This window comes from Salmo salar, chromosome ssa19 (assembly GCF_905237065.1).
Source record: "Salmo salar chromosome ssa19, Ssal_v3.1, whole genome shotgun sequence".
Classification (NCBI taxonomy): domain Eukaryota; kingdom Metazoa; phylum Chordata; class Actinopteri; order Salmoniformes; family Salmonidae; genus Salmo; species Salmo salar.
In genome coordinates, this window is record NC_059460.1 from 42491714 (window position 1) to 42512054 (window position 20341).

General features: G+C 44.6%; 1 protein-coding gene across 3 annotated transcripts in view; it reads right to left on the reverse strand.

Moving 5' to 3' along the window:
- The window catches only part of LOC106578846 (ATP-binding cassette sub-family C member 3), a 73249-nt gene that overhangs the window by 20174 nt on the left and 32734 nt on the right, over positions 1-20341 (reverse strand). For all 3 annotated transcript variants that reach the window (XM_014158052.2, XM_014158055.2, XM_045702352.1), the window contains exons 3-10: positions 20201-20326; positions 16309-16440; positions 15413-15538; positions 15011-15072; positions 14612-14743; positions 1165-1404; positions 268-445; positions 1-36 (exon numbers count right to left, since the gene is read on the reverse strand). The exon at positions 1-36 is cut by the window's left edge and continues 126 nt beyond it. In XM_014158052.2, the coding sequence (XP_014013527.1) occupies positions 1-36; positions 268-445; positions 1165-1404; positions 14612-14743; positions 15011-15072; positions 15413-15538; positions 16309-16440; positions 20201-20326 (1032 nt within the window). The remainder of the gene's footprint in view (positions 37-267; positions 446-1164; positions 1405-14611; positions 14744-15010; positions 15073-15412; positions 15539-16308; positions 16441-20200; positions 20327-20341) is intronic.

Here is a 20341-nt window from a genome sequence, read left to right on the forward strand (position 1 = left end):
AGATGTACGCTTGGCCGCGTTCGTGATGATCAGAGACTAGGGGGAGAGAGCAGAGAGCAGAGAAATAGAGAGATAGAGACAGAAGAGAAAGAGATTCAGTACTTTCGCCACTGTAGTGAATGTGTGTGTGTTTGCGTGAATACATGCATATGGGTATGTGCGTGCATGCTTCTGTGTGTGTGTGTTTTTGTGTGTGTATGCGTGCGTGCGTGCATGCTTCTGTGTGTGTGTTTCTCTGTGTGTGTGCATGCTTCTGCCTGTGTGTACCTTCCTGTAGATAGCTCCTATGATGGAGGTGCGGAGCCTCATCCCGGTAACAAAGCAGTACTGGAAGTGTTGGTGCAGGATGAGGGTCTGGAGGAAGGCTGTGAAGAACATGAGGAATGCCAGGGCATAACCCCACCAGGTGGGAGCTTCCTTCTGCTTTGTGAACAAGATCAATAAACTAGAGAGAGAGATCAAATGGAAATAAATTACTGTTAAGAAAATGTCTTGCAGCATAACATACTGAATATATAGAAATAATATGTGATCTGTAAGTACAATGAACAAAGGGCAAGCCCTAGAACGAAGGACATAAAACTAGCAAAGGGAGGAGAAGTTTTTCCATAATGAGCTAACCACCGTGACACCTATGTGGTTTATGGTAAGATATGATATACCTAACAATCTATCTCTTTACGACGAAGAGGGGGTATATGATTTCACAGAAAAGCGGCCATCATTCAAATACACACCCAGTCATGATAGCCTACACCGGGAAGACATTTACACGTTGGCTTTGCATCACATACAAATAAGACCATAAGAACGAATACCATGCAAAGCTTACATTTTAGAGAAAATGAGAGACCATGATAGATTGTTAGGTAGATAATTTGCTTCCATAAACCACATAGGTAAATACTGTCCAGGTACTTGTAAACATTGTGGTAGTGAGAGGAACAATGTTGTCCTTTCACCCTGTAAAGTTACAAGGAAACAAATGCTCCTATGATGGGTCTGATAGAGGAACTACAGCAGTTATATTAAAATATCTCACAGATCTTTATCTTTACTCAGAACTTCAAATTGTATTCAGGCCACGTTCAGTGTGTTCATCTTGACATATAAGCTTCAAACAGCTTCATAAGGGGTTATAATGCTTCGTAGTGCTCTACTTACCTGAGGAGCTGTGGGTTGACGAAGGTGATGAGGTCCTGTAGGAGTTTAAAGGCAGATCCGATGAGGAAGTAGGGTCCAAAAGCCTTGATGAGGGAGCGGAGGAAGGAGGGCTTTGTGTGGGTTTTCGTTTTGGACAGCAACACCTCCACCTCCTCAGTACTGTTCTCCCCCCCTACGTGGTTGGACTCTCCCGCTGGCGGAGGCTTGGAGTACAGAGCCTGGGTGGACCGGTCCTCAGCACTGTGGAGAAAATGTGAGGAAATTAGTTTCCAGTAGAAGAAGCATTCATCAAATTCAACTTTTTCCTTGAAGTTAGCAGATATATTGTATATGTTTGTGTGATTTTCTCCCAGAGATCTGAATGTGAAGGGGTTAGATTTCAACAGGGGATTAATCAATGAAACACAACCCTCGGTCACACCCCCAATTACAGGCTTAGGCCTCTCCTTCATATAACTTTACTGGTCCTTCTGTTTACAGAAGGTAAACCAGACAGAACTTGGCAGGGAAACTGAAAAGAAAAAAAGAAAGAAAGGGAAAGAAGGGAAGGGAAAGAAGGAAGGAAGGAAGGGGAGGAAGGAAGGGAAAGAGGGAAGGGAAGGGAAGGGAAAGAAGGGAAAGAGGGAAGGGAAGGAAGGAAGGAAGGAAGGAAGGAAGGAAGGAAGGAAGGAAGGAAGGAAGGAAGGAAGGAAGGAAGGAAGGAAGGAAGGAAGGAAGGAAGGAAGGAAGGAAGGAAGGAAGGAAGGAAAGGGAAGGAGGGTGGGTGGGAAGGGAGGGAAGGGAGGAAGGAAAGGTTTACTGCAGCATACTGTAAATTATGATGCATTGTGGTAAAATGTGGGTGGGGAAATAATTGCAGTATTTTCAATGGTACTGTAATTTCACCTCTCAATCTTTGGAGCACTAAAAACCTTTTGAACACAAATGGGGGCATGGTTTGTTGTTTGAGAGAATGTGTGGAACAACAGAGGTTGGAGTTCAGCAGACAAGCTGGTGTTAAGTGATTTTGGACCAGAGATTTACATTTGAGTCATTTAGCAGACGCTCTTATCCAGAGCAACTTACAGTTAGTGCATTCATCTTAAGATGGTTGTCGTACATAACTATCTCACAGTCGTCATTACTAAAACATTTGTCAATGCAGCCAGCTGCAAAGTCAGTGATAGTAAAATACAATGTAAGTACAATGGAACTGTGGGGCCCATGGCTGTGTGGCCTTCACAAGCTGAAGCAATGGAACTGTGGGGCCCATGGCTGTGTGGCCTTCACAAGCTGAAGCAATGGAACTGTGGGGCCCATGGCTGTGTGGCCTTCACAAGCTGAAGCAATGGAACTGTGGGGCCCATGGCTGTGTGGCCTTCACAAGCTGAAGCAATGGAACTGTGGGGCCCATGGCTGTGGCATTGACAACCTGAAGCAGAAAGTTGTTTTGGGCTAAATGTTTATGCTCTAGCAAGTTTGTTTGACAAGCTTTCTGGTTAAAGGTTTATGTGGTAGCCAACTGCTTGCTTTGATAAGTTAAAAGGGAGACAATTTATATTTTCACTTTGAGAAAAACATAAATCCAATAAATTATTAAGATGGTAGGATTGAAATGTTTTATAAAAAATGGCAGAGAGAAAGCAGGTAGTTTCTGTTTAGAGCAGAAAGACGGTTTAATCTGGCTACCAGCCAGGGTCTGACAGCCAGACTTTCACTCCACTGCTTTCCAGGCAAGTTCCAGTCTTTTTCATTCACTGCAGCAGCCTGTTGGAAAGCAAGATGTGAACACTGTACCAATGTTCTATATTTCTTACTGATCTGTACTGTGAATGAATTCAGTCTTTGATACTAGCATGCCCACTAAGCATTTGACGTCCTTTTCTTTGGAGGGTGGGTGGGGGGGGGGGTCCTCAGTCTTTGTTTTGGTGAGGTCTGGACCGGAGTAGATTGGAGTGGATTTAACAAGTGACATCAATAAGGGATCATAGCTTTCCCCTGGATTCACCTGGTCAGTCTATGTCATGGAAAGAGCAGGTGTTCCTAATGTTTAGTATACTCAGTGTAAATCAATCACAGGAGGTTGGTGGCACCTTAATTGGGGAGGACGGGCTCGTGGAAATGGCTGGAGTGGAATAGTATCAAATACATCAAACACATGGGTTGATGCCATTCCATTAGTTCCATTCCAGCCATTATTATGAGCCGTCCTCCCCTCAGCAGCCTCCACTGAAATCAATCCTAGTGTGACTTGGATTTAAAGTATAAGTGACTGGTGCAATAATAAAATGGTGTGAGGAAACTCTCTTGCCCATGTTTACACCAATCCAATGTGTTTTTCACTTCAGTAGAATAATCAAGTATCTTTACCGTTATACGTGACAAAGACAAATTAAGTCCTTTGACATGTTTATGTAATATTAGAGACTGACTGTTTTCAAATAGAGTTCAGAAAAACAGCTGCAACAACATAAGCACAACACTTCTTCACACACCTATAATTTCACAGCCAGAAAGCTTTGTGTGTGTGTGTGTGTGTGTGTGTGTGTGTGTGTGTGTGTGTGTGTGTGTGTGTGTGTGTGTGTGTGTGTGTGTGTGTGATTTTCTGGTTTATCTTCAAGAAGACTCTGCGTTCTAGAGAAGTGTTCATTCGGTTTCTCAAGCCTGATGACAGGCGGAATATTCTCTCCAATGACGCCTGGGATGCAAGGGCAGAAACCAGATCCAGTACCACAGGACACAGCTTTGGATAAACAGCCTGCCAGCACTGGAGAAGGGACTCTCGAAACATGTCTCCCTTTACCTCTTCCAGGTATTTCTGCAGCTCACAGAGGGCACTAAATGCCGTGCCAGGATGACCCTCTGGCTGGACAATGACCACAGACACAATCTTCGATGTGAGGAAGCTATATTTCTAATGCACTTTGGTCAAGATGCTTGCCGGATTCATCTTCCTGGGGTCCTGCTGCTCCACGTCTGTACTCTCTGATTTGCTGAAGTACAAAAGATTTTGCTTCCCTCATCAGTGGCTCCATCTCTGTTGATCAAAGTGTCAGAGACACACTTGGACCCATCAGGCAAGCTGCTGCAGGGGTTGGATCGAAGTTGGCTGCCAGAGGATTCAGTATGCATGCGAAGTGCTCACACAGTGACTTCAGGAGGACATGTGCCAACTGTTTTGCAACAGTGGTTGACTGCAAGTATGCCTCAAGGTTGAGAAAGCACAGCACTGCATCAGACAGTGACTGGCTGTCAGTTTGAAGTTGGTCAGTATGGATTGCGAACTGCTCAAGCAACTTCACAAGTTGTTCTAGCTCGGCCCAGTCATGTGCCGTGCTCGCCCTAAAATTTCTTCCCTGTTAGCTACAGAGCGAATTCTCTACTGTAAAAAATAAATGAAATGGAAGGGTCTGTGGACCCATATAGACACTAGAACAGTGTTAAATTAACACACTGCTTAGTGTAAAGCCTTATTAAAATATTTCCCCAGAGTGCCTTGCCTTTCTAGTTAATTGTAAAGTTACCATCCATGACTATACTTGTTAGTGACAGACATATGGTTGTTGAATTCATCCATTTTCGGTCCTATGAACTTCACCAAGTGAAATCCTAAGCGAATATGTTATCATAAAAAAAACATTATTCAACTAAATTATTTATTTACATAAGGTCTTATTTTAAGGGCCTAGATTTACCCCATTTTGTATTTTTGTTAACTTTTATTTATTCAGGGGACCCCAATGAGACCACAATAAAACAAATTCAAAATGAACACCAAATGACAGAATCAACACATCTTCAAACACCACAAATAAAATGATTTACATTCAATCCAAACAGTTGCAATTCTCATTAAATTAATTCAACATTGAAAGTCCTAAACTGCCCTAGAGACAACAGAGTGTCAAGATGTAGGGAGCTATTCCAAAAATGGGGGGGGGGCACTAAACCTGAAGGCGTAGTTACCTAGAAGTGAAGTTAGGTAAGTCGGACGGTTGTGTAGCAGAGCTTTGGAAATAAAAAGGGAGTAATGAAGTCATTTATGGGACTTTAATGTGGACCAGCCAACCTTTTGATACAGGATGCATTGATGCATATTAAAACGGTCACTTGCAATAAAGTGAAGGGCGCTATGGTAGACAGCATCCAAAGTTTTAAGAGTGGTGGCTGCTGCATTCCGATAAATGCTGTCACCACAGTAAAGAACTGGCAGGAAAATTGACTATACAATCTGCTTCCTGCTGTTTAGGGAGAGGAAAGATTTTTCTATAAACGAAGCCTACTTAAATCTCAGCTTCTAAACTAGCTCATCCGTATGTTTTTAAATGTCAAATTATTGTCAATCCAAAAGCCCAGATACAGTATATTTGGAAAGTATTCAGACCCCTTGACTTTTTCAACCTTTTGTTACGTTACAGCCTTATTGTAAAATGTATTAAATTATATTTCCTCATCAATTAACACACAATACCTCATATCGACAAAGCAAAAACAGGTTTCGAAATTTTTGCAAATTTATAAAAATAAAAAAAGTATTTACATAAGTATTCAGACACTTTGCTATGAGTCCTGAGATTTAGCTCAGGTGCATCCTGTTTACATTGATCTTCCTTGAGATGTTTCCTCAACTTGATTGGAGTCCACCTGTGGTAAATTCAATTGATTGGACATGATTTGGAAAGGCACACACCTGTCTATATAAGAACCAACAGTTGACAGTGCATGTCAGAGCAGAAACCAAGCCATGAGGTCGAAGGAATTGTCCGTAGAGGCCCAAGACATGATTGTGTCAAGGCACATGTCTGGGGAAGGGTACCAAAACATTTTTGCAGAATTGAAGGTCCCCAAGAACACAGTGGCCTCCATCATTCTTAAATGGAAGAAGTTTGGAACCACCAAGACTCTTCCTAGAGCTGGCTGCCCGGCCAAACTGAGCAATCAGAGGAGAAGGGCCTTGGTCAGGGAGGTGACCATGAACCCGATGGTCACTCTGAAAGAGCTCCAGAGTTCCTCTGTGGAGATGGGAGAACCTTCCAGAAGGACAACCATCTCTGCAGCACTCCACCAATCAGGCCTTTATGGTAGAGTGTCCAGATGGAAGCCACTCCTCATGGGGCGAAGGTAAACCTTCCAACAGGGCAATGACGAAGTATACAGCCAAGACAACGGAGGACTGGCTTTGGGACAAGTCTCTGAATGTCCTTGAGTGGCCCAGCCAGAGCCCTGACTTGAAAATAGCTGTGCAGCAACACTTCCAATCCAACCTGACAGAGCTTGAGAGGATCTGAGAAGAATGGGAGAAACTCCCCAAATACAGGTGTTCAAAGCTTGCAATGTCATACCCAAGAAGACTCGAAGGCTGTAATCGCTGCCAAAGGTGCTTCAACAATGTACTGAGTAAAGGGTCTCAATATTTATGTAAAATGTGATATTTCAGTTATTTTTATACATTTGCAAAAAAATATATACATTTTATTTTGCTTTGTCATTATGGGGTATTGTGTGCAGATTGATGAGGAAAAAATGTATCTAATCAATTTTAGAATAAGGCTGTAATGTAACAAAATGTGGAAAAAGTCAAGGGCTCTGAATAATTTCCAAATGCACTGTACTTTATGGTGGGAACCTGCTAGATGAAAGAACTATGTAATGCATAAATTTGAAATATTTTTCCCACAATAAGTACCAATTTTAAATCATCAAGGACAACATTTGATTGCAGCTCCAACAAAGCCTGGTCAGCCGTAGGGGCAATAGCGTGCATAACAGTGTCATCTACATACAGAGTTGAGAGCCATCTATCTAATAGAACACAGAGGGTTTTCTTAAATGGAAGCTTCTCTAAAGTAAAACATGTAATGTGTGGTATTCCTGGCCCTTTACTGTTCTGTTTTTACTACCAGTAGCCTTAATCAAAGCAAGTGTGTCTGTGTAAACTGGGGATTCAACATTATACATGTCAGCAACCACAGCTACTGAAACCACTGCAACCCAAAACAAAGAGTGGCAGTCTGTTTTAGAATGGGTGGCTGTGAAAAGAGTAGTAGAGGAAGATATGTCCAGTGCGAGGGATCCTAAGAGGATCCCTGTGAGTATGCCTAGGCCATTAGAGAGCGATAGGAATAACATGCGTTTCAGTAAGGTTGGTTTCTTAGCATGCATAGCCATGGTTGTCAACTGTACTGCAGAAATGTAACGTAAAACACAGACAATAGAGAAGTACTTGGGTGTACAACATTTTACTTCAGAAGAGTTACAAGGTGTGTTGAACAATAGTATCCCGTCCTCCCAGGCTGCCGGTCGGTGCAGGAACAGATAGGGCCAAGTAGTGGAATATTGGTGTAGGGTTAGTTGATATAGTGGAGAGGTTTAAATGGGGGTAGGGTTAGTTGGTATAGAGGTTTTAATGGGTGTAGGGTTAGTTGCTACAGAGATTTTAATGGGTGTAGGGTTAGTTGCTACAGAGGTTTTAATGGGTGTAGGGTTATTTGATATAGTGGTGAGGTTTTAATGGGTGTAGGGTTAGTTGGTATAGTGGTGAGATTTTAATGGGTGTAGGGTTAGTTGATATAGTGGAGAGGTTTTAATGGGTGTTGGGTTAGTTGATATAGTGGTGAGGTTTTAATGGGTGTAGGGTTAGTTGGTATAGTGGATAGGTTTTAATGGGTGTAGGGTTAATTGGTATAGAGGTTTTAATGGGTGTTGGGTTAGTTGGTATAGTGGAGAGGTTAATGGGTGTAGGGTTTAATTTTAGTCCCATACCTTGTTTGGGGAGTCTCCCACATGCCTTTTGGCGAACGCCAAATGTGTTTGCTTATTATTTCTTTAAGCAATGGCTTTTTTTCTGGCCACTCTTCTGTAAAGCCCAGCTTAAAGTGGTCCTATGGATAGATATACCAATCTCCGCTGTGGAGCTTTGCAGATCCTTCAGGGTTATCTTTGGTCTCTTTGTTGCTGATTAATGCCCTCCTTGCCTGGTCCGTGAGTTTTGGTGGGCGGCCCTCTCTTGGCAGGTTTGCTGTGGTGCCATATCCTTTCCATTTTTCAATAATGGATTGAATGGTGCTCCGTGGGATATTCAACGTTTCTGATATTTTTGGTGTTGCAGTGGTGGTGTTGCAGACTAACCCTGGTTGAAGGATTTTGGATTTCCTGCTTCCGTTTCCAGGACACTTCCAAACATGATTTCTGGAAAAAGTTGCAAGAATTTTGCAACCCTACCTGCAAGTCACATTGTGCTGCCTTGCAAAGTGACGTGTAACTCATATTGGAATACAGACAGAATTAGGATATACAACAATTTGAATTTTTATTCACCTGTAACTTGCATTCAGAATGTCATTCATAATGACTGCCAGAGTTAGGAACACTGTGAGGAGACTACCTAAAGAATCTAAACTGGAACAAACATTTCAGTAAGAGGTGCAAAAAAATCTAACGGATTGGATTCATTTAGAAAAATGTGTGTTATTTATGGAAAATGGAGGAATGCAATAACCATGTCTCTGTCACTAACAAATATAGTCATGGGTGTTAACTCTACAATTTACATGAAAGACAAGGCACTCTGGGAAATATTTCATTAAGGCTTTACACTAAGCCATGTGTCACTATTACGGACTCTATATGGGTCCATAGATGCAACACTACCAGTGTTGATGTAACACCGTCAGTGATCATTTCTTTTGTTTTTAACACTGGAGAATTCCATGCAGGTTTTAAAGCTTTTGAAAAAATGTGACAGATGGGATCAACAATAAATATTCTGTTGAAATGTTCAGTTGGCTCCTCTTTCCTATTGAGTGTGTCAGGTGTCTGTGTGCAGCGGTAGGACGGAGTCAGGCGCAGGACACAGAACGGAGTAAAAGACGTACTTCACTCGAAAAGAAACAACAATAATTTCACCGCAGGGAAAAACACACCAGCGCACAGAAGTCTAGAACACTAAACAAAGAACAAACACGCACAAAACCATGTGGGAACCAGAGGGTTAAATAGGGAATAAATTATAATGTAATGGGAACCAGGTGTGTACAATCAAGACAAAACAAATGGACAAAGAAACGTAGATCGGCGGTAGCTAGAAAGCCGGTGATGTCGACCGCCGAACGCCGCCCGAACAAGGAGAGGCACCAACTTCGGCGGAATTCGTGACAAAGTGGTATAATGCTTACTTCATTGAGAATGTTCAGCAGTAGAAATTTGGTCATAGAATCAATGACCGAAAAATACCTATTTTCAACGTCCGGAAAATACGTATTTCAACGTCTTGAAAATACGTATTTTCACCTTTTCATTTAGCACCTAAAACGGACGTGATATCAATGTCTGGAAAATACTTATAAAATATGTATTTTCTACGTAATTTTGCTAACTGTGTGATTTCTCTCTCTTATTGTGTTTTCTGACCAAGAATAGAGATGAAAAGACACCGACTCCTCATATTAAATGCTCAAAAAGTGCTGGACACTGCAGTGGTTTCTATCCTAACAAAAGGTACTGCACACTGCACGCTCGCACACGTACACTCCAGTACTCAGAGCTCATAAAGACAACTCATTTTTACTGCTAACCTACAAAGCATTGCATGGGCTTGCTCCTACCTATCGTTCTGATTTGGTCCTGCCGTACATACCTACATGTACGCTACGGTCACAAGACGCAGGCCTCCTAATTGTCCCTAGAATTTCTAAGCAAACGGCTGGAGGTAGGGCTTTCTCCTATAGAGCTCCATTTTTATGGAATGGTCTGCCGACCCATGTGAGAGACGCAGACTCAGTCTCAACCTTTAAGTCTTTACTGAAGACTTATCTATTCAGTAGGTCCTATGATTAAGTATAGTCTGGCCCAGGAGTGTGAAGGTGAACGGAAAGGCTGGAGCAACGAACCGCCCTTGCTGTCTCTGCCTTGCCGGTTCCCCTCTCTCCACTGGGATTCTCTGCCTCTAACCCTATTACAGGGGCTGAGTCACTGGCGTACTGGTGTTCTTCCATGCCGTCCATGGGAGGGGTGCGTCACTTGAGTGGGCTGAGTCACTGACGTGGTCTTCCTGTCTGGGTTGGCGCCCCCCCCCCCTTGGGTTGTGCCGTGGCGGAGATCTTTGTGGGCTATACTCGGCCTTGTCTTAGGACGGTAAGTTGGTGGTTGGAGACCTCCCTCTAGTGGTGTGGGGGCTGTGCTTTGGCAAAGTGGGTGGGGTTATATCCTGCCTGTTTGGCCCTGTCCGGGGGTTTCATTGGATGGGGCCACAGTGTCTCCTGACCCCTCCTGTCTCAGCCTCCAGTATTTATGCTGCAGTAGTTTATGTGTCGGGGGGCTAGGGTCAGTCTGTTACATCTGGAGTATTTCTCTTGTCTTATCCGGTGTCCTGTGTGAATTTAAATATGCTCTCTCTAATTCTCTCTTTCTCTCTTTCTTTCTTTCTTTCTCTCGGAGGACCTGAGCCCTAGGACCATGCCTCAGGACTACCTGGCATGATGACTCCTTGCTGTCCCCAGTCCACCTGGCCGTGCTGCTGCTCCAGTTTCAACTGTTCTGCCTGCGGCTATGGAACCCTGACCTGTTCACCGGACGTGCTTGTTGCACCCTCGATAACTACTATGATTATTATTATTTGACCATGCTGGTCATTTATGAACATTTAACATCTTGACCATGTTCTGTTATAATATCCACCCTGCACAGCCAGAAGAGGACTGGCCACCCCTCATAGCCTGGTTCCTCTCTAGGTTTCTTCCTAGGTTTTTGGCCTTTCTAGGGAGTTTTTCCTAGGGAGTTTTTCCTAGCCACCGTGCTTCTTTCACATGCATTGCTTGCTGTTTGGGGTTTTAGGCTGGGTTTCTGTACAGCACTTTGAGATATCAGCTGATGTACGAAGGGCTATATAAATAAATTTGATTTGATTTCTCAACTGTTCTGGGAAAGAGTTGAAAGGGGAAACTACTGTTGACTTAGGCTGTGTAACTTTAAACATGAGCATGAGAAACCATTCTCTACACATTCATACTACTGGGTCAATATTGTTGTAAAAAGGAAAATAAGGAAAGAAGGGAAGTGATTTTTAAATCAGTAAAAAATGTATAATTAAAAAATGTTATTGAAATTTGCAGGTTTCTCTTTCTTTGTACCTAGAAGTAGTGCAATCATTGGAAGGCTTTGAGATAAGAATCACCAAATAGAATGTGTCCATTCCAGGAAAGACTAAGGAAATTGAGCAACGGTACCCAATGTTCATGTGGATGTTAATCTCTCCCTGTGAGCCTTGGCCTGCTCCACATTCCTGTCTCCCTCCCTCTCTCCATGTGAGCCTTGGCCTGCTCCACATTCCTGTCTCCCTCCCTCTCTCCCTGTGAGCCTTGGCCTGCTCCACATTTCTGTCTCCCTCCCTCTCTCCCTGTGAGCCTTGGCCTGCTCCACATTCCTGTCTCCCTCCCTCTCTCCCTGTGAGCCTTGGCCTGCTCCACATTCCTGTCTCCCTCCCTCTCTCCCTGTGAGCCTTGGCCTGCTCCACATTCCTGTCTCCCTCCCTCTGTTCCTCCCTACATCCCTTGGCTCACACTCCCCCACTCTCTCCCTCCTAGCCTTGGCCTGTCCCCCCCATCTAAATGAGGAAAGATGGCACCGATAGAGATGGCATCTTCACTTCTAGTCCTTAAGAAACTGTGCAGTATTTTGTTTTTTATGTATTATTTCTTACATTATTAGCCTAGAAAACCTTAACTGTTATTACATACAGCCGGGAAGAACTATTGAATACAGTGAGCGAGTTTATAAGGAAGTGTATAGGAGATGTTGTACCCACTGTGACTATTAAAACCTTCCCTAACCAGAAACCGTGGATTGATGGCAGCATTCACGTAAAACTGAAAGCACATCCCACCGCATTTAATCATGGCAAGGCGACTGGAAACATGACCGAATACAAACAGTGTAGTTATTCCCTCCGTAAGGCAATCAAACAAGCAAAGCGTCAGAATAGAGACAAAGTGGAGTCACAATTCAACGGCTCAAACAAGAGACGTATGTGGCAGGGTCTACAGACAATCACGGATTACCAAAAGAAAACCAGCCCCGTCGCGGACATCGACGTCTTGCTCCCAGAAAAATGAAAACAACTTCTTTGCGCACTTTAGGACAATACAGTGCCACCGATACGGCCCACTACCAAAGACTTGGGCTCTCCTTCTCCGTGGCCAACGTGAGTAAAACATTTAAATGTGTTAACTCGCAGGGCTGCCGGCCCAGACGGCATCCCTAGCCGCGTCCTCAGAGCATGAGCAAACCAGCTGGCTGGTGTTGCTTATGAACATATTCAATCAATCCCTATCCCAGTCTGCTGTCCCCATATGCTTCAAGATGGCCACCATTGTTCCTGTTCCCAAGAAAGCTATGGTAACTGAACAAAATTACTATCGCCCCGTAGCACTCACTTCTGTCGTCATGAAGTGCTTTGAGAGACTAGTCAAGGATCATATCACCTCCACACTACCTGACACCCTAGACCAACTCCAATTTGCTTACCGCCCCAATAGGTCCACAGACGATGCAATCGCCATCACACTGCCCTATCCCATCTGGACAAGAGGAATACCTATGTTAGAATGCTGTTCATCGATTACAGCTCAGCATTCAACACCATAGTACCCTCCAAACTAATCATTAAGCTTGAGACCCTGGGCCTCGACCCCGTCCTGTGCAACTGGGTCCTGGACTTCCTGACGGGCCGCCCCCAGGTGGTGAAGGTAGGAAACAACATCTCCACGCCGCTGATCCTCAATACTGGGGCCCCACAAGGGTGCGTTCTCAGCCCTCTCCTGTACTCCCTGTTCACCCATGACTGCGTGGCCACCGCACACCTCCAACTTAATCAAGTTTGCAGACGACACTACAGTGGTAGGCTTGATTACCAACAACAACGAGACGGCCTACAGGGAGGAGGTGAGGGCCCTCGGAGTGTGGTGTCAGGAAAATAACCTCACACTCAATGTCAGCAAAACAAAAGAAATGATCGTGGACTTCAGGAAACAGCAGAGGGAGCATCCCCATATCCACAGACAGGACAGCAGTGGAGAAGGTGGAAAGTTTTAAGTTCCTCGGTGTTCTCATCACAGACAAACTGAAATGGTCCACCCACACAGACAGTGTGGTGAAGAAGGTGTAACAGCACCTCTTCAACTTCAGGAGGCTGAAAAAAAATGTGGCTTGTCACCGAAAACCTTCACTAATTTTTACAGGTACACAATTGAGAGCATCCTGTCGGGCTGTATCACCGCCTGGTACGGCAGCTGCTCCGCCCATAACCGCAGGGCTCTCCAGAGGGTGGTGCAGTCTGCACAACGCATCACCAGGGGCAAACTACCTGCCCTCCAGGACACCTACACCACCCAATGTCACAGGAAGGCCAAAAAGATCATCAAGGACAACAACCACCCGAGCCACTTCCTGTTCACACCACTACCATCCAGAAGGCGAGGTCAGTACAGGTGCATCAATGCTGGGACTGAGAGATTGAAAAACAGCTTCTATCTCAAAAACATCAGACTGTTAAACAGCCATCACTAACACAGAGAGGCTGCTGCCTACATATAGACTTGATATCATTGGCCACTTTAATGAATGGAACACTAGTCACTTTAATAATGTCACTTTAAGAATGTTTACATATCTCGCATTACTCATCTCATATGTATATACTGTATCCTGTATCCTTCACTATCTATTCTTTACTATCTGTTGCATCTTAGCCGCTCTGTCACTGCTCATCCATATATTTTATACTTAAATATTCTCATCCCATTCCTATAGTACATTAGGTACTATATTAGGTTTTGTTGTGGAGTTGTTAGATATTAGGTTTTGTTGTGGAATGTGTTAGATATTAGGTTTTGTTGTGGAATGTGTTAGATATTAGGTTTTGTTGTGGAATGTGTTAGATATTAGGTTTTGTTGTGGAATGTGTTAGATATTAGGTTTTGTTGTGGAATGTGTTAGATATTACCTGTCGGATCTAGAAGCATAAGCATTTCACTACACTCACAATAACATCTGCTTACCATGTGTATGTGACCAATAAGATTTGTCTCTCTCCCTCCCTCCCTACCTGTAAGCTTTGGCCTGCTCCACCTCCCTCCCTCCCTGTCTCCCTCAGTGGCGGTTCTAGACCATTTCAACTGGGGGGGGGGCCAAGCTGGGGCCAGTTGTACTGTTAGAGGGGCCAGTTACATTAGACGTTATTGTTGTCATATCGTTTTCTTCACTGCATTGCAGGCATTAGCAGGCAAAAGACTATGTTCATAATCATCATCGTTGGCACTGTCTAATAACGGATGTAAAAAAAAATTACGATAGCAAAAAAATTGTTATGTAAAAATTATTTCATACTCCACATTTAGGGGGGCCACAAGGGGGTCCAAAACTGTTGTCACAGGGGCACTGCACCCCCAGAACCGCTAGTGGTCTCCCTCCCTACCTGTGAGCCTTGATCTGCTCCAGGTCCCACTCTCTCAGCAGCTTGGGGACGACCTCCTCTGAGCTGTCCCTCTTGTTCAGTGACCACAGGTCTTTGGCTTCCAGGGGGTTCTTATAGCCTTTGATGGCCATGCTGGGACAGGGAGGGACACAACGCATTAGTGGAACTTTGTAAAGAGAGGGTTCCGGGAAAATACTTTATCAGTATCCAAGAAACCACTGCACAGAGAGAAGACTGCTGTTTAGAGTTCCATTCATTATTGATCAAATGTACCGATTAATTGTCGGAATAACATACGTGAATATGAAGTAGCTACAAGCCATACAAATATATAGGACAGACACAATGATGAACGGGACATACATGTTATGCATGTGTGTATGGGGGAAATGGTTTTACCTAGTGAACCACCAGAAGGTCATTGTGGAGAGGAAGCCAGCGGTCGATTGAGGACAAGGATTCTGAGGAGAAAATAACAGAGTAAGAAGATAGTAAAAAAACACACACATTGTGGCCTATCCTTCCGGGGACAAGAAGTCCTCACAAGAATAGTAAAACAAGAAAATATTCAGACAAGTGAGGACATTTCGCCAGTCTCCACAAAGAAAAAGGCTATTTTAGGCTCAAGGGTTACAATTAGAGTTACGGGTTATGTTATAGGTTAGGAGTTAAGGTTAGGGATTTGGGGTTAAGGTTAGGAAAAATTGGATTTTGAATGGGAATCAATTGTTTGGTGCCCACAAGGATAGTAAAACAAACGTGTGTGTGTGTGCGCGCGCGCACACGTGTGTGTTGACTCACGGGGTCTGTGTCTACGTTGGAGAAAAGGGGAGGTTTCTCGTTGAAGCAACAGAGGATCAGCTGTAATACGACCAGAGTGAAGTAGAGATAGAAGGTGATGAAACGCAGCTTGTCTGGAATCTCATTCTGAAACACAAGACAGGAGAAATACTTCATTGACCCGTTGGAGGACATTTCGTCATGAAAGCCATTTCTTAAAAGGAGTTTGACAGACACTAAAGCTGGGTGAACACTACATGATTGTGGCCCCGATTTGTCTGTCCCAGACAGGTTTGGGAGATCTGAGACACAGTCCCCCATGTCGTTGCCTACTCGGGGCGGGCGGCCGTCACCAACGCTCGTTTAATGTGAGCGGGTCGGAGACACAATCGGAGGCTACCGATCCAGTCTGAGCAGTCCCAGACGTCCCGATATTTTCAAACCTGTTTCATTTTATCGGCACAAAATCTGCAATTCCCTTGTAGTGTGAGATGTGCAACGACAAGTTTTGAGAACGGTGATCAGCAATAGCCAATGAGAGCTCTGAAGTTCACAAGCTATGTCATTCAATTCAGAACATTGGACAACAGACCTACTATTTCTCAACTCTCTCCCTCTCTTTGTCTCTCTCCCTCGCACTTCCTCCCCCTTGCTCTCCACACAGCCTCATCCCTGCCTAACCCCCAAAACAACGTCCCTGCGTAAACCCCCAAAACAACGTCCTTGCCTAACCCCCAAAACAACGTCCTTGCCTAAACAACCGTAAGTTCTTTAGCTAGGAAAGGAGGGAGGAGAGGGAGACAATGATGGAGGAGGGGGGCGGTAAACCCCTTTTGAGAGAGGCAAGGGATGAAGGAGAGAGCTGGAGGCAGATGGAGACATCAGAAAGTACAAGTTAGGGGAAACCTTGATCTCACCTTGGCCTGTAGGATCTTGGAGCGGAAAGGCACGATGGCACACAGCACCGACAGGAACCAGAATATAAAGAGAATCCCTGAAGACTGGACCCCTCTCAACCTCTCAAACTGGATCAGAAACGTAGCTAGCAACTGAGGGAGAGAGGAGAGGGAGGGGTTGAGTTAACACGATTTAGATAAGCACAGAAACACAACGGACATGTAAGGACCATCTCAGCTCACTCTCCTTCACTCACTCTCCTTCACTCACTTATACATAGGGTATGAGAGAGAGAGAGAAACCATTGTGAACCAACACAGCAACTGCTCCACAATGATTCCTGTGAATAACAGCATGCTCAATGGGCTTACTTTCTACAGCGTAGCATACTGTTAAGGCTACTGGTATACAATGACAATCTAATCTTCTACCAACATAATGATACATGGATGATGGATTGACTCTGACAAGTTATGTATACATACACCCCCCTCAAGCACAACCTCCCGCCCTCATAGAATTAACTCCAAATAATGTTTACGGCCACAAATAACAAGAACCGTAGTGAGCCTGTGTTTATAAACATGGATATCAACTCTGCCACTTCAGCATGCTTTTGTGGCAGTCGATGCCACGCAGGGCTACTGGCCAGAAGGTTGAGGGTTCGCCGACCACCACAGACGAGCTCCCTCTCCCTGCCTGTTTCATTACACTACGATCAGAGAAGTCTGCATACAAATCATCAGCTAGGAGGAAGTTAGAATCAAAATGCTGAACATCTATATTTCTAATTATATGAAATATACTGTATGCACCGAATGTAACACCAACAGGTTTCTTTGGGGACTACCCTCCCATTGCCACAACACAACCAATAAGCAAAGCATACCGACTTTGGGCATTTCGATATCACGGTTTGAAGCGTTAGGTTTTAGGTGCGCGAGGAATAGCCGCTCGTATTGGAGCTTCTTGAGCTGCACGTCTCACTGTTCTTTCATCTCAGCTGCCTATCAGCTATTCCTATTTGTGTGGATTCATATTGAAACATTTGTATGCAAGTTAGCCGTTACGAGATCTGGACAAACTATCCACCTACCACTATAAATGGTGGATAGAGGGCAGGATAGAACAGACTGGTTAACTATATTGACCTGTGGTATAGTAAAAGTTAGTTAGACTGGTAGACTATATTGACCTGTGGTATAATAAAAGTTAGTTAGACTGGTAGACTATATTGACCTGTGGTATAATAAAAGTTAGTTAGACTGGTAGACTATATTGACCTGTGGTATAGTAAAAGTTAGTTAGACTGGTAGACTATATTGACCTGTGGTATAGTAAAAGTTAGTTAGACTGGTAGACTATATTGACCTGTGGTATAGTAAACGTTAGTTAGACTGGTAGACTATATTGACCTGTGGTATAGTAAAAGTTAGTTAGACTGGTAGACTATATTGACCTGTGGTATAGTAAACGTTAGTTAGACTGGTAGACTATATTGACCTGTGGTATAGTAAAAGTTAGTTAGACTGGTAGACTATATTGACCTGTGGTATAGTAAACGTTAGTTAGACTGGTAGACTATATTGACCTGTGGTATAGTAAACGTTAGTTAGACTGGTAGACTATATTGACCTGTGATATAGTAAAAGTTAGTTAGACTGGTAGACTATATTGACCTGTGGTATAGTAAAAGTTAGTTAGACTGGTAGACTATATTGACCTGTGGTATAGTAAACGTTAGTTAGACTGGTAGACTATATTGACCTGTGGTATAGTAAAAGTTAGTTAATTAGACTGGTAGACTATATTGACCTGTGATATAGTAAAAGTTAGACTGGTAAAGGAGTGCATAAGGGAAGTACCAAAACACCTTGATATAGGGGAGGTGCATGCAAGCAGATTATGAAATAAATTATATAGTAAAACATGAAAAAGGCGAATGTAAATCAAGAAAAAAAACACACTACCCTCCCCCTGTGACCAATAGAAACACACTACCCTCCCCCTGTGCCCAATAGAAACCACACTACCCTCCCCTGTGCCCAATAGAAACACACTACCCTCCCCCTGTGACCAATAGAAACACACTACCCTCCCCTGTGCCCAATAGAAACACACTACCCTCCCCCTGTGCCCAATAGAAACCACACTACCCTCCCCTGTGACCAATAGAAACACACTACCCTCCCCCTGTGCCCAATAGAAACCACACTACCCTCCCCTGTGACCAATAGAAACACACTACCCTCCCCCTGTGCCCAATAGAAACCACACTACCCTCCCCCTGTGACCAATAGAAACACACTACCCTCCCCTGTGACCAATAGAAACACACTACCCTCCCCCTGTGCCCAATAGAAACACACTACCCTCCCCCTGTGCCCAATAGAAACACACTACCCTCCCCCTGTGCCCAATAGAAACACACTACCCTCCCCCTGTGCCCAATAGAAACACACTACCCTCCCCCTGTGCCCAATAGAAACCACACTACCCTCCCCTGTGCCCAATAGAAACCACACTACCCTCCCCTGTGACCAATAGAAACCACACTACCCTCCCCTGTGACCAATAGAAACACACTACCCTCCCCTGTGTCCAATAGAAACCACACTACCCCCCTGTGCCCAATAGAAACCACACTACCCTCCCCTGTGCCCAATACAAACCACACTACCCTCCCCCTGTGCCCAATAGAAACCACACTACCCTCCCCCTGTGCCCAATAGAAACCACACTACCCTCCCCTGTGACCAATAGAAACACACTACCCTCCCCCTGTGCCCAATAGAAACCACACTACCCTCCCCCTGTGCCCAATAGAAACCACACTACCCTCCCCTGTGACCAATAGAAACCACACTACCCTCCCCCTGTGCCCAATAGAAACACACTACCCTCCCCCTGTGACCAATAGAAACACACTACCCCCCCTGTGCCCAATAGAAACCACACTACCCTCCCCTGTGCCCAATAGAAACCACACTACCCCCCCTGTGCCCAATAGAAACCACACTACCCTCCCCTGTGCCCAATAGAAACCACACTACCCTCCCCTGTGACCAATAGAAACACACTACCCTCCCCTGTGACCAATAGAAACCACACTACCCTCCCCCTGTGCCCAATAGAAACCACACTACCCTCCCCTGTGCCCAATAGAAACACACTACCCTCCCCCTGTGCCCAATAGAAACACACTACCCTCCCCTGTGTCCAATAGAAACACACTACCCTCCCCCTGTGCCCAATAGAAACCACACTACCCTCCCCCTGTGACCAATAGAAACCACACTACCCTCCCCCTGTGCCCAATAGAAACCACACTACCCTCCCCCTGTGCCCAATAGAAACACACTACCCTCCCCTGTGCCCAATAGAAACACACTACCCTGTGCCCAATAGAAACACACTACCCTGTGCCCAATAGAAACACACTACCCTGTGCCCAATAGAAACACACTACCCTGTGACCAATAGAAACACACTACCCTCCCCTGTGACCAATAAAAACACACTACCCTCCCCTGTGCCCAATAAAAACACACTACCCTCCCCTGTGACCAATAAAAACACACTACCCTCCCCTGTGCCCAATAAAAACACACTACCCTTCCCTGTGACCAATAAAAACGCACTACCCTCCCCCGTGACCAATTAAAAACACACTACCCTCCCCCGTGACCAATAAAAACACACCACCCTCCCGTGACCAATAAAATGAACAAAAAAACACGAAAAAAAAATAAATTTGACAACCCTCCCCTATTTTGGACCACCCCAGTAAATGTTGAACTGTCCTGTCCCTAAGCAACAAGACCCCAAAAATAAGGTATTTTTTCCAGGAAGTGAGTTGAACGCTGTACTGTATGTTTACAATGCCAGGTCCTGTTGGTCGTGTATGCGTACCATGGTAATGCCAACCACCAGCGGGGTAACGAAGTAGATGGGCGGCTGTGTGTGTCCCTGATGCAACTCATTGAAGGTGCCGAAGAGATCTGTCCAACACACGATCCACAACACCAACGCAAATACCTAGAGGACGAGAGG